Genomic DNA, 14,306 nt, shown 5'->3' on the forward strand with positions numbered 1-14,306 from the left:
CGCTTCCGTCGCGGAGGAGCAGCGTGTGGTTCCGGACGATGCTGCCGCAGTTGCCGCCGTGCCGCTTGCTCCTGGCCACGGCGCTGGGCCTCGCCGGCCGCCATCGGCTTCTTCCATGTCACCACGGTAACGGCCGGCCCGCTCTTCCCTGCCCCGCCGTGGGTAGCGGCGGGCCGGGCCGCCCTGAGCCCCGCTCGTCTCCTCTCTCGTAGCTCCGTTGTTGGCGCGGCTCCGTTGTAGCGCAGGGGGCGAGGTGCGGGCCGCAGGGGGCGGCGATGCGGGCGGAGTGCTGCGGCATCTCATGCTGAAGCTGCGGGCCACCGGGCCGGTAACGGTGGCGGAATACATGCGGGAAGCGCTCACCAACCCCGGGCAGGTGCGGCGGGAACGGGCGGGGGTCGAGCCGAGCGGCGCGGCACTTTGATGCTCATCTCCTCCCCACGCAGGGATACTACACGCGGCGGGGCGGCGTCGGACAGGACTTCATCACCTCGCCGGAGATCAGCCAGATATTTGGAGAGGTGACGCACCGCCCTCCCGACCCGCTCAGCGAGGATTTAGGTTTCGTTCCTCAGCTTCCCTTGGAAAGCGTTCGCTCAGAGATTTGAGGCTGCACCCCCTGTACTGAGTTTTAGGTCTAAACGCACATTGATGCCCTGGAGCTTGTCCAGGGAAGGGCGGTAAAGTTGTGAGGGATCTGGAGCACAGCTGAGAGAACTGGGGTGGTTCAGAAGATGGGGAGACTCAGGGGAGGCCTTGTTGCTCTCTACAGCAACCTGAAAGGAGGTTGTAGTGAGGGAGGTCGGCCTCTTCTGGATAACAGTGATAGAATGAGAGGTGGTGGCCTTAAGTTGTGCCAGGGGAGGCTCAGGTTGGGTATTAGGAAAAACTGATTGAAAAGAGCAGTGAGGCAGTGGCACAGGCTGCCCAGGGGGTGGTGGAGTCACCATCCCTGGAAGGTGTTTAGTAACCATATGGATGTGGCACTGAAGGACGTGGTCAGTGGGCATGGTGAGGATGGTGAGGTGGCTGGACTAGGTGACCTTCATGGTCCTTCCAGCCTTAATGAGACTCTGGTTCTATGAAAGAGGGCTTGGTCTGTGTGAGTAGCTTGTCTTTGCAGTAGGCTGGGAAGCCCTTTCTGGTTTTATAGCTTGGGACACCATCTGTAAGTTCAGAGAGAACGTATTGCCACTCTTAGCTGTTACCAGGCAGAAGGCAGGTGTCACTTTCCACAGACTCTGGAGTTAAAGTGTAAGTCTTTGTGTTGTGTCTATCAGTTAATAGGAATATGGTACATCAGTGAGTGGATGGCCATGGGTAAACAGAATGCGTTCCAGCTGGTGGAACTGGGCCCAGGGACGGGCACCCTCACAAGTGATATATTGCGGGTAGGTGAAAGCTAACTGTAATACTCCCTATTTCTGGCCTTATTCAGTGGCTGCACTGTGATGTGAAGAATGAAGGTTCTGCTGTTGGGGTTTAATGTTCTTTAGTAACCACATCACTGCAGTCAGATTTGCAGCATTGGCTCTAAACTAAAACATGTGCATGTCTGTGCTGTTTAGAAAAAGGCCCAGGCTTCTATATGGACTGCTGGACAGCACAGGCATGCACGTAACCACACAAACACTGCTTGACAGGGAGGGCAGGAATATTCCATCACAGCTTATTTATGAAAATATATTATCCAGGCTCTCATAAGTGTGAGGCCTCAGTGACTACAGCAGCGGGGAGCAGAGAGAACAAGAGTGCAGGAGTGAGTCTGTTGTGTTCCTTTGGGTTTTTAGAAGCCTTCTGGGCTTATTGCTCAAGTTAACCATCCCTGTTCTGATACTGGAGTATAGCTATCAAGTAATTAACATAGTAATTAAAAAACACCCTTTATCACATCATTTATTCTTCTCTCTTGAAGGTATACAGTATATGACTGCACCTTACAGAACTTTTCTACCTTTGTAGGTCTTCAACCAGCTTGCCTCTGTACTTAGTAAATGTGATGTCTCTATTCATCTGGTAGAAGTGAGTCCTAAGCTCAGTGCGATCCAAGCAGAGATGCTGACAGGAGGAAAAGTGCAGTCAAACCCTGAGAACAACTCTGCTTACATGAAAGGCATTAGCAAGACTGGGATTCCCATCTACTGGTACAGAGACATTCAGGATGTACCACAAGGTAAGGGGCTTAAGTGTCATGTTACAGGGGTAACTGAGGACAGCTCTGCTAACCTTCCTCATGGGTAAAAAACCAGTTATACATACTAGCTCCTAATTCTTACATGAGTCCAAAGCAGGCTCTTAAGCTTATTAATGAGAATCATAACTTCAGTTTGGGATAGCTACCCAATTTCATGTACTTTGAATTGTTCTTTGCCCGAATAATGGCACAGGAACTATAGTAGTCCTTTCATGAGATACAAATCTTAAAAAGCACTGGAAGCTATAAGCCAGCCTGTAGAAACGTTGCCTTTAATGTATCCAAGCTGGGAATAATGATTATTTCACAGTGCCATTAACTGGCTTAATGTTTTAGAATTAAAAAAAAATAATAAGAAAAGCATTTTAATTTTTAACTTTCTATTGGAAACAGCTATGAAAGCATTAATGATTTAATAGAATTTAAAGCTTGATTTATTTATTTTTTAACCTTTTTCCAGGTTACAGCTTTTATTTAGCACATGAGTTTCTGGATGCCCTGCCAATACATAAATTCCAGGTACAGCAAGATGAGTATTGTAAACGTGACCATATACTTAATGATCTTTTCTCTTTGGTGAACAGAGTGATGGTACCAAACCAGATACACACATTGACTGTGGTGATGAAATGCTTCTAACTAAGCTGGGACAAATAAGGCGTTAATTCATCTGACACCTGTAAAGTTAGTAAAGTTTTTGCATGGAGAAAAACTTTGGAAATCTAAAGGCTTCTTTTTGCTTAGAAAAGTCATTTTTTCCCCTCATTTCTTATACAACATGAATAAGGTTTCTATTTCAGCTTTATTTTGTGTACCGCTAATGGCAATGTGAATAGCAAAAAAAACCGCCTAGATGCGATTCAGAAGAAACTTTCAACTTCAATTTCAGAATATTTATGAAAAATTATTGCTAGAATGATTTTATTTTAGTAAGTTAAACGGTGAATTGTCAAAATAATTGTTTTCAACTGCACCATTTCTTCCTTTTAATTCAACATGTGCTTATTAAATCTACTGCCCAGTTTCTATCACATGCTTTTTCAAAGGCAGTTACTGAAATTAATTAGCAACAAGTAACTATTAATAGCACATGATGTTCTTAATTAAGACTTTTGAGAAAATGCTTGATAGTTCAGTCAAAGAAACAAGATACTGCGTACCTATTAGAGTGTAAAATGCGTACTCTGGGTTAATTAAACAGAGAACAGAGAAGGGCTGGCATGAAGTGTTGGTTGATATAGATCCAGAAGTCCCTGACCAGCTGCGCTTTGTCCTGTCACCATCCAGGACCCCTGCAACAGAAAACTTTATTCAGGTAAGGCAATAACTGTCAGAGTTTGTAATTAGGTCATTACTGTCTCTTTAAAGCCACATTCTGCCTCTCAGTTACTTTGACAGGAAAATGATGCCCCTCCATCCATCAGTGAGTGAACACAGCTTACACAGTTCTTACTTCACAAAGCGTCCACCAGCATTAAACCTTGTGTGCTTTGAAAGTACAACAATGAATGTTTACATCAAATTTAGCAGAATTGGGGCTTAGACATTTTATGGATGCAGCAAGGAACATACAGTTCTATGTTGGGTTTGGCACATCACCCTCTCAACACTGGCCCTACCTAAGCCAGGCTCTCAACCTCCTGTATATATAGTCACTGGGTGCATGTGCCATACTGACCTTTAATGGCAAGTGTCTAAGACTTTTTCTCTCTAAAATTCACTGGATTCTTAAAGTAATTGAGATAAAAAAAACTGCAAGATTTTACACAAAAAGGTTTATCTGAAGTGTATGCATGGCTGAAATGCTGTTTCTAATTTTTATTACCACAGTAATGCAGTTCCACTCCATGCAGGTATTGTCATTTGTTATAAAGCCTCATGCCAGGGATTAGGCTGTACAAGAGATGAAAAAAATCGAGAACTTGGAAAACTCTAATTGAAAGAGACCGTTATAGCAAAAAGTAGCTCAGGCTACAGGTAACCTGGATTGTGCCCCTGTATCTCTGTGCCCAAACAGTGATGAGTCCCACAAAGACACGTGTGAAATACTCTTGCCCTGTACTTTTTTGCTAATACAGGTATTTTGGTCTTTGAACCCTGCACTAGCCTGAAGAAACACGAGATCACGTGGAAGTATGTCCTGAGGCTGGCATCCTCATCCAGAGGCTTGCCTGTCGTATAGAAAAGGATGGTGGGGCTGCACTGATTGCTGATTATGGTCACGATGGAACCAAAACTGACACTTTCCGGGTAAGTCCAGAAGCGCTATGCTAAAATACTCAGTTATCTTTTCTTTCTCCTTTTGATCATTACGTTCTGGTGCAAAAACGGAATCAGTTGGACATTATAGCAGGAAACTGTACTATTGTCACTTCTATAAAACAGTGTAATTGCTTTCACAGTTAATCAGTAAGTTTTGGGGTTTCTGTCTGATAAGAAGCATAACTTGAGTCCCTGCTACACTTACATATTTGATAGCTAGAAATACAGCTGAGTGTAATATTCCAATTTACTTTTTCAGGGTTTCCGGAATCACAAACATCATGATGTACTGAAAGCCCCAGGTACAGCAGACCTGACAGCAGATGTTGATTTCAGCTATCTTCGAAGGATGGCAGAGGGAAGAACAGCAACATTGGGCCCCATCAGACAATGGGAATTTTTAAAGAACATGGGTATTGACCTCCGATTGCAGGTACGATAGTGTGTGCAGGTATACGGTACACTGCTCACCCACAGGCAGCACTCTCAAACAGCGAGAGAGCTGCTTTACAATCAGGTTCTTATTAAAAGTGGTTAAAAACTTGTTGGTTTGAGGTAGCAGAGAGTTGCCTCCCTTAGATGTATATTACTTTGGAGCCCTCAAAGTGAACTCATCATACTCCTTCTACAAGTATTTAATGCACAACTTTGGTATGTACTTACTGTCGAGTTCCACCAGTGCTCACCCATTCTATTTAACATTATGGGACTATGACACTAGGATAGATGAGAGGATGGAAGGGCAGATACGAGAAAATGTATAGGAAAGCAAGAAGGGCTACAGCCTACCTTCTTTTTCTTTTTAGGTGCTCTTGCAGAATTCACGCGACTCAGCAACTCGTGAGCAATTGCTCCACAGCTTTGATATGTTGATGAACCCTAAGAAAATGGGAGACTGTTTTCATTTTTTCGCCTTGCTGCCTCATCACAGAGTTGTACGTCCTGCTGAGAAAGATAATCCACAATCCAAGTCTCCCCTACCACCTGTTGCTGGATTTGGTGAACTCTCACTCAAGTAAGCTTCGTTACAAATAATCACTGTACTAAAATGTGTAGCATTGGTAGCTTTCAGCAACAACCTATTAAATAAAAAAAATTAAGGTTAAAGCCATCAAGTCCTGTGCATTTTATATTTTCACGTACTAAATGTTTTGCAATAGTAAGCAGTAAGGTGACAACTAAGCATTTTGATTTACCTTTAAACCGAAGGAACATGAAACGTCACATTTTTTCCAGGCAATTTTCCTCTTACCAACCTTTCTCATACCAACCCGCATTCCAGAGCCTAGGCATGTTTTGAAAAAGAGTGCTTTCAGAGTACATCTGGTGCAACACAGTGCTGTTACTGACTGACCTACTTAAACCACACGTGTAGAAATCAGTGTACACAGAGCTGAGAATGAACAGTGTTTCCGGGGTCTTACTACAGAGCTGAGTGGAATACTGTATAAAGGAATCAAGTTAAAACTTGTCAGTGACAAAAGTGATCTGGGAGATTTCAGCTGTGCTCAGCTGAGGTACTTACTCAAAACAACGTCTCAACATCTTTGGAAGTAATTTTTCTAAGAATGGTAATAGGAAGCATGCAAAGAAGTTATTTTCAGAAAGCAACTGCCAACAGAATTCCAACAACAGAATATATCTAATGCCACACCAATCCACAAACAAAAAAGTCTGAAGAACCATTCACTTCTAAGAAAAGTTTACAGGAGAAAAACTTCATGTAAATACAAGGAACAAGTCTGATAGGGAAATAAATTTTATTTTCAAGCTTATCAGAGGATATTTACAAACAATTGGATGTATAAAAATATAAAAGTACTTGACAGTGTCCATTTGAGGCTATAAAATTTTACATGAGCTTTTTTTCTAGCATCATCATAGCAATACTGAATGCAACTTAATTCATCTAGGGGTAAGGATATTAAAAACTATAACCTACTGCTGTCAAAGTTTGCAGTAAGGGTAGAAAAAAGGGAATAAGGAAATTCAGCTATTTTTGCTACTCAGTGAAAAAAGTTTACTTATAACGCGCGTCTGATTTTTTTGGTTCCTCAGCTACCAGCTTGTGGCTTCTACTGTCTGACCCCGTAAGTCTGCATATGTGCACATATTATCAGGCAAACCACTCCAAAGGCTAACAGCATTCTTTCTAATACAAGTTAAGAATAAATAGCTAATACAATATTTTTTTGTTACAGCACAAAGCAGACTTCGTGGGGAAAGACAGCAGTCAGGCCTTACTTCTTACTGTAACCCTTTTCTCTCTTGTGTTGTGCTTTTCAAGCAACCGAGCTGGCTTCTTTTCTCCCTTTAGAAACAAAAAACAAACAACAGATAGTGACAACTCAAGTTTAAAATCCGAAGCTTAAAACCAGACTGTATTTATATTGTTACAGCTGGAATGGAAGGTAGCAACAGCTTCATTGAAACTTGGTCAGTTGGATGCCTCTTGGAGAAGAATCGGTTCCAAAACCTCACCTAAGCAGGAGGACAAGGTTAAGGGTCAAATTCTGCCTCTCTCAAATTCCATTACACTGCTTTGACAGTATTAAAGTGAAAGAATGACCTGCCCTGGTGCAGGAGTGGCACAGCCTCCCATCAGGCACATCCCTGCGCAAACCTGAGAATAACATGCTAGGAGAATGGATGCGAGATAGTAGGAAGGGCAGAAATACTCTACTTACTGGTGGCTGCAGCAAACAGATTCAATCAAGATTTTTCTGCAAAGTTAGGTGTATTTTAACAGGGAAGCCAGACTTCAGCTTTAATTTTGCACTTGGGCCGGAAGAACCCCAGGCACCTGTACAGGCTGGGAGGAGTTGTCCTTGAGAGCAGCTCGGCAGAAAAAGACCTAGGGGTCCTGATAGATGAGAAACTTAACATGAGCCAGCAGTGCGCTCTGGCAGCCCGGAAAGCAAATGGGATCCTGGGCTCCATCAGGAGAGGGGTGGTCAGCAGGGATAGGGAGGTGATCGTCCCTCTCTACTCTGCTCTTGTGAGGCCCCATCTGGAGTACTGTGTCCAGGTGTGGAGCCCTCAGTACAAAAAAGATATGGAGATTTTGGAAAGGGTCCAGAGGAGGGCCACAAAGATGATCAGGGGGCTGGAGCACCTCCCCTATGAGGACAGGCTGAGGGAGTTGGGTTTGTTCAGCCTGGAGAAGAGAAGGTTGTGGGGTGACCTCATTGCAGCCTTTCAGTACCTGAAGGGAACTTACTCCCAGGAAGGGAGTAAACTCTTCGAAAGGGCTGATAATAGCAGGACTAGGTGAAATGGTTTTAAGTTGAAGGAGGGAAGATTTAGGTTGGATGTTAGGGGAAAGTTCTTTACTAGAAGAGTGGTTAGGTCCTGGAACAGGCTGCCCAGTGAGGTTGTGGATGCCCCGTCCTTGGAGGTGTTCAAGGCCAGGTTGGACGGGGCCCTGGGCAACCTGATCTAGTAAATGTGTATGTTTGGTGGCCCTGCCAGGCAGGGGGGTTGGAACTACATGATCCTTGAGGTCCCTTCCAACCCGGGTAATTCTGTGATTCTGTGATTTAATTTAAAGACACCTGTAGAACAACAGCAGTTACACTAAGGGCAACTGGAAAAATAAAGGGACATTTAGGACAAGCCCGCCCACATATAAACTTCTGCAGCTGCCACTGACCTTATTACCTGTTTACTGTCACTGCAAGTGACAGCACCAAGACAACTTGGTAAAATTCTGTGATTATCTACCAGCGTAGGAGACATCTGCTCACCTGGTTCCTTACCTGAACAACACGAGGAGGAAAAGAAGAATCTCTCTCTATATACATTGAAAAAAATATTTTGTAGGAGAGAAGGAGTTACTTCAAAGCTTCCCCCCACCTCTGCAGTTCAAGTCTATGTAAAGTATTAAGGTTCTTTAAGTTGTGTTGGCGTATCAGGGATGTGTAGAGCCACCCAGCACCTTCCAGCAGCACAATGCAGCTGATCCACACAAAAGGAAATCTTTTTCTTCCCACTTTTTTTAATAGGTGAGGAGAAAACCCCTGTTCCATGTGCCTTTAGCACTCAGGGTCTCCAACTTCCCTGAAATACAGTGAATTTTATCTATGCTCTTAAGGAATCGTTTCCAAAGAATATTGCTGCAAAAGTCCAGTAAATAGTTGGGAATCCATCAACTGAGACATCTGCAGAAGAAACTGAATGAGGGGTTGGTTTTGGACTCTCCATTCAGCTCCAAACAGTTCTGAGCACGACAGGGACAGGAAAGGCTGCAGGTAAAGGTTGGAGGGAAGGCAAAGCCCTTTCTCCTGCAGTCTAGATGCCCTGGTGGGAGCAACAGGTGATTTTGACACACCCAAGCATGGAACAGAATTAAGACACAAGCTAGCAAGCTACAAACTATTTCTGATGTTAGTTGAGGGAACCTTATAAAAGTAGAAAAATACTAGAAAATTGTAAAATGTTGTTATTCCAAACAACAGAAGAAAGCTGCGTATGTTTTTCCCTGTTTTTCAAAATCTTCCTTCTATAAACTTTTTCCAGGGAGAAAGGATAAGCTACATCAAGTCTTGTGTGCTCTCTGCACTACTGATGTAGTTTTAAGGCAAAGTGCCTTTGGTGCGTATCAATAGCACGCACCAGCCTTGCATAGCAACACAATACTGTGGCTTATTGCTCTGTTCTAACAGACAGAACACAAGATGAGCACTGCTCTGATTGTCGTCTTCTCAGATTGTCAGCCAGCATTTCAACAGGAATGTAAGAAGTTGCACGTTTTTCTGGGATTTTTTTGAATCTGGAAAAAGTTCAGTTAGGGCAAAGAAAGACACACCCAACTGTCTTAACAGCAGCAAATTACTCCTTCATCTATGAAGCCATATTCAACCTTGAGCCGCCATGTCTTTCTACTAGCCAAGGTATTCTGCACTGATATCCTTTTACAATCTCTTTTCACAATGCACAGTCTAAGAAACAGGAGATGTATCTAAGTAACAAAAAACAGTCCTCTATGGCCTAGTAAATAGGGATAAATAGGGATTAGAAAACCATAACAAAAGTCTTATTGTGTAGGCTACAAAAAAAAAAAAAATGGAAACCTTGAAAAACGCAAAAGCATTCCATCTGTACACATCACACTTCAGAAATGGCTTTGTAGCCATACAGCTGGGTGCAGCGTTACCCAATGGGGTTTATCCCACTGTCCAATAACTATTCATAGTTTAGATGAGAGACGGAGAAAAGCTTGTCGGGTAACAGTCTATCCCCACATCAACACAGGATCCTCTGAGGCTCTGTACGCTGAACTACACGTAAAGCATTCAGAAAGAGCGACAACTGTTCCAAAACTTATCTTCAGTTTCTGTCTGGAGTGTCAGGCTTTGCTGCAATTTAGCAATATGAATAAATCAAGGGTCCTCTTCCATGTCATCTGGATTCGGAGCCATAATAAAATGCTGGGGGTATTCAAGGTTGTGTTCATTCGCATGTTCCTTCCAGCGTGCATCATCACTCTCGTGGGTAATGTAACGCTCTCCAATGCGTGTTTCAAACTCTCTGAGGTCAAGCCAAGTCTGATAATCCTATGGAGAAGAGGAGTTAATGAAGCAGTTCAAGAAACAGCAGCCCTGTTTTTCTGAAGACAAATCTGCCAATTTGTCTCTTTTAATACAAATAACAACAACATAAAACCAACAGGAGCTGTTTAAAAACAGTACAACAAAAAAAAAAGAGGGGTTCAAAATTAAGTAGGCTAGTTCCCAAGGCCGTAGCATTAGAAATCATGAAAACTGCTAGAAAACAGAGTTTTAAAACTAATGGTACTAGTATATATATGTATACATACATAAAGTGACACTATTTCCAGAACTGTTTGTCCTGCTTGTTTAATTGAATTTTCCCCTTAACGTGTTCTAAGTTGTACAATGTCTTTTAAGTATTTCAAACAATTCTCTTCTAAAATGGCTACCAACTACAGCACACGCTAGTTTGTGAGCCACCTTTAGCACTGAACAATGTGCGCCTGTGCTGTTTTCAGTGAATCTCCATGCATTCATTGCTGCCTGTATTCAGAAGCAACAGAAAAGTGGAACTCCGTGTTAGCATCAAGCAGTGAATAAGAAGGAAGGGGAGAGGCGTGAATAACACGAGTGTTTGTTCATAAGCATTACCAGCAGTAGTTTTAGTAAGCTTTTGAAGGATTGCATACAAACAATCATTATTTGCCCATTATAAGCACAGGGATGAAGGCACATCATTTTACCTGTAACCACGGGTGACTAAGGGATTTGTCAACGCTGAAACGTTTCCTCATCTTGACTTGAAGCAAATTGTTTATTAAATCAATGGCTAACAATGAGAAACAGAAAAAAATATTGTTTAAATATTAATCACATTTTTCATATGCTGCAGCGGAAGCGAACTGTGCGTACACTACGGAACTCTTCTTAAGTGAATCAAGCCCCTGAATTTTGTACGTAGCTTTGCTTATATTAAATTAGGCTACAAAACAGGCATGGGAAAGTTTGTTTTTATTGTTGCTTTTTTTTTTTTTTTTTTCCCTTTGACAGAAATGAATAGAAGCTTTATTATCTGTTAAAATTTCAGTGATTTTCAGAAGCATTTAAATAAAGCTTGAGCATAATCCTGCGTTCCAACATGATAAAGGTACTTCCACTCTTTGTGTAATGTATTATGTGTCCTTTCACACCTCACAAGTGGCTCACGTTTAGCCATTCTGGCATAGCCTACAAAACCCAAACTACTCCAGATTTTTGCACTGCTCTCTCAATGAACCCTGTGGTTTAAGCTTTGGATGCGCTATCTATGCATAAAGATGTTCTAATAAAGAAAGTTTGTTTCTTTACCTTCACTAGAGATTTCCTTCCAAGGATTTGGTGGGTACATAAATGCTGCATTTTGAATCTGATCATTTATATCCTCATCTTCATTAAATGGGAATGTACCACTAAGGCTCACATAGACAATAACTCCAACTGACCACATGTCTAGAGAGCGGTTGTAACCTTTACTCCTGAGCACTTCAGGGGCAAGATAAGCAGGTGTCCCCACCACAGAGCGCCTGAAAGATTTTTCACCAATGATACGGGCAAAGCCAAAATCACACAGCTTCACCTGCAAAAGAAATGTATTTTAAACTGAGAAATCTCTGGCTGATCTCCCAAGTGTACTACTGTGCAAAACCAGGGTGGTACTCGGTTTGATTCCTGTCATTTAAAATATTGTATGCACCAAAACGGAGACAGACATCCCCCCCCCCCCCCCCAAAAAAAAAAAACCAACAAAAAAAACACAAAGTGAGGGAAAATGTATATTTCTTAGTCTTTACTTACTTGAGGGAATGGCTCTGCTGATGCTAGTAGTACATTTTCTGGTTTTAAATCACAGTGCACAATATTCTTGAAGTGTAAATTCCTCAAAGCAACAAGTATCTACAGGAGCAAAAGAAAATTTTTCATAGCTATTTAAAAAGATCAGCAGCTTCAAAAGCCACACAACTAAGCAGTACAATAATTTGTTTCAACGCAGCCTTGAAGAATTCATATACAATGTACAAGCATTACAGTCCATAGGCTGGAACCCATGCTTTTTCGATGATGTTTGACCTGTCCAAAACCTGGACTTTTTTTAAACTCCACCTTTTTGAACATTCAGAATTTTGCTGTAACATCTTTGGATATCCACAACATTAAGTCCTCTGAAAGAAGGATCAGAAAAATATTCAAAATTATCTCTATGTTTATTCGACTGCCATTAGATACACAACTCCTTGTGCTGCCTCCTATAAGAACACAGAAGAAACCCTTCTCCAGACATTCTCATCTAATTATCAAAGACAGCTCTAGCCTTTCCTCTCAAGGAGAGAGACCGAATGCTAACCTGAGTGACCATGAACTTGGTTATTCGTTCTGGAAGTCGACTTTTCTCACTGGAAAGAATCATCTCTAGCATATCACCATGCAGCTTTTCCATCACAACGAAGACCCGTTCTGGGGTTTCAAACATACATTCCAGATTCACAATGCCAGGGTGATGTAAATTCTAAAATAAAGTAGTAGAAGCACGTCAGAGGCAAGAAATTAGTCTGAAACATACATGATAATCCATGGAATACACAAACAATCACTATTAAGGCTACTTTTTAAGCACAAATTATCTATAATTATTTTACAGTTGATAGGCTCAGTAGCTTGAGTACAGAACGTGCAAAATCACCATCCAGGCAGGGGAGCCAGTAATGAAAGACAACCTAAAATACTACAATTTCCAGCTGGCTGAAGGAGACATGTGACCAAAGTACAGGTCCTCAGTGCATCTCCTATTGCAGCAGATGCTACCCTCAAGTTATCAGCACTATCAAACGCTTGGCAATTACTTATAAGATTCCTTCCTACAAAAGGATTCAAAAATCACATGCTCAGATTAAGAAGTCAATCCAAAGCACTTACAGACATTACAACATGTTATCAATGGCTTAACTGAGGAAAACTCAGACACAATACAAAAATAATTCTGTACCTGGAGAATGGCAACTTCATTACGAAGCTGACTTTCCTGCTTGGTTGGAAACCTCATCTTGTCAATGACTTTGATAGCTACATCTCTTCCGGTCTTCCTATGTTTTCCTGAACAGAAAGTCAACATCAAATATCAAGAGGCACAAGCAATTCATAGCTACAGAAAACTACAGCAGAAATCTCTTTTTGGAGAAACAGTTATATTCTATACAAATCTACAATATTACTCTACTTGTATTTAAAACTGCAGCTGGTATATGAGTAACCAGAAGTGACCAACCTCAATAGGATGGTTGTAGATAAGTTTAAAGCATTTGCTACACTGCTCTTAAGTATGCATGCTGACATGAGAGATTTAGACTGGACATAAGGAAGAAGTTTTTTACAGTAAGGATGGTGAGGCAGTGGCACAGGTTACCCAGAGGTGGTAGAGTTATTCAGGGTCAGACTGGAGCAGGCTCTGGGCAACCTGATGTAGGTGTAGGCACCCCTGTTCATTACAGGAAAGTTGGACTAGATGGCCTATAAGGGCCCCTTCCAACTCAAATGATTCTATGATTCTATGTTAGAAGTATTAGGTGGAGTTGTGCCTTGTACAAAGGACTCCTACATTAGCAAGTGTTACCTACTTCACAATCTTGCCTCTCACAAAGAACACAAAAGAGAAACTAACAAACAAAACATTCAAGACAAACGTGGGAAAAAAAAAGTGCTGATGATGCTAGTATTAATCCTTGCTGCAGCCTGCACCAGCTAAGTGTGAAGCATCCTGCATAGACAGGACATTTCAAGGGCTAAGAGGGCAGCTCATCCAGGTTTCCCCTAACTTCTAAATCTCTTTTCTCTCATGCTCAAATCAGAGAGGTTAGAGGGATGACAGACTGAAAGACTTGGATAATTTCAAACATTTAATATTAAATTGATACAGATAAAGTGAGTGCAAGTCAAAGAAAAAGAAAGTAATTATCTGCTCTATGCGAGGTCTGGAAGCTATTTTAGAAGCAGGCATGACACACACAGCTATAGGACAAAGCAACACAAAAGATTCTACTTACTATCACAGCTAGAGACTGGGCTATGGAGAGCCCAGCTACAGCTCACTACTGAACCTGACAGCCTCACCTGCTGCTCTGCAGTCAGTGCTGCCGGCCAGGGCTTAAGTTAAGGCAAAGGAACTGCTTTCTAAGGCTGCATGGAACAACCAATGTGCTTGCCATAGAGATCCTCATGAATAAAGAAAGACTCAAATCAGGCTTGTGCCCACTGGAGGAGGTAAGACAGTGGAATCACTCAAAGTCCAAAAGAGTTAAACAAGGTTACCAAATAGAATTAATAACTGG

The 14,306-nt window shown here is 42.1% G+C and overlaps 2 protein-coding genes across 12 annotated transcripts in view; one reads left to right on the forward strand and one right to left on the reverse strand.

Annotated features, from left to right (window-relative positions):
• The first annotated feature begins 7 nt into the window (after nt 1-7).
• On the forward strand, nt 8-5,563 carry NDUFAF7 (NADH:ubiquinone oxidoreductase complex assembly factor 7). 10 transcript variants are annotated; one of them, XR_014944708.1, is made up of 10 exons: nt 8-132; nt 213-376; nt 447-521; nt 1,281-1,391; nt 1,963-2,173; nt 2,655-2,713; nt 3,396-3,509; nt 4,273-4,444; nt 4,716-4,889; nt 5,263-5,563. XR_014944708.1 is itself a non-coding variant. In XM_085543286.1 (10 exons), the coding sequence occupies exons 1-10, from the start codon at nt 39-41 to the stop codon at nt 5,473-5,475; spliced, it is 1,359 nt and encodes a 452-aa protein (XP_085399412.1). In that variant the 5' UTR covers nt 8-38; the 3' UTR covers nt 5,476-5,563. The 10 variants fall into 10 exon arrangements, 7 of the variants coding, with proteins under 7 accessions (XP_085399412.1, XP_085399413.1, XP_085399414.1 ...); XR_014944709.1 differs by having other exon boundaries at nt 8-126; XM_085543286.1 differs by having other exon boundaries at nt 4,301-4,444.
• Nucleotides 5,564-6,199: 636 nt separating this feature from the next.
• The window catches only part of PRKD3 (protein kinase D3), a 40,728-nt gene continuing 32,621 nt past the window's right edge, over nt 6,200-14,306 (reverse strand). For both annotated transcript variants that reach the window (XR_014944707.1, XM_015857600.3), the window contains 6 exons: nt 12,968-13,074; nt 12,329-12,490; nt 11,782-11,880; nt 11,296-11,563; nt 10,692-10,777; nt 6,200-10,011 (listed from right to left, as the gene is read on the reverse strand). Coding sequence is in view for 1 of the 2 variants with exons in the window: in XM_015857600.3 (XP_015713086.1) it covers nt 9,838-10,011; nt 10,692-10,777; nt 11,296-11,563; nt 11,782-11,880; nt 12,329-12,490; nt 12,968-13,074 (896 nt within the window). In the remaining variant the exon portion in view is untranslated. The remainder of the gene's footprint in view (nt 10,012-10,691; nt 10,778-11,295; nt 11,564-11,781; nt 11,881-12,328; nt 12,491-12,967; nt 13,075-14,306) is intronic.

The sequence above is a fragment of the Coturnix japonica genome, chromosome 3, assembly GCF_054131305.1.
Source record: "Coturnix japonica strain WE chromosome 3, WE-NBRP24, whole genome shotgun sequence".
Taxonomy (NCBI): Eukaryota; Metazoa; Chordata; class Aves; order Galliformes; family Phasianidae; genus Coturnix; species Coturnix japonica.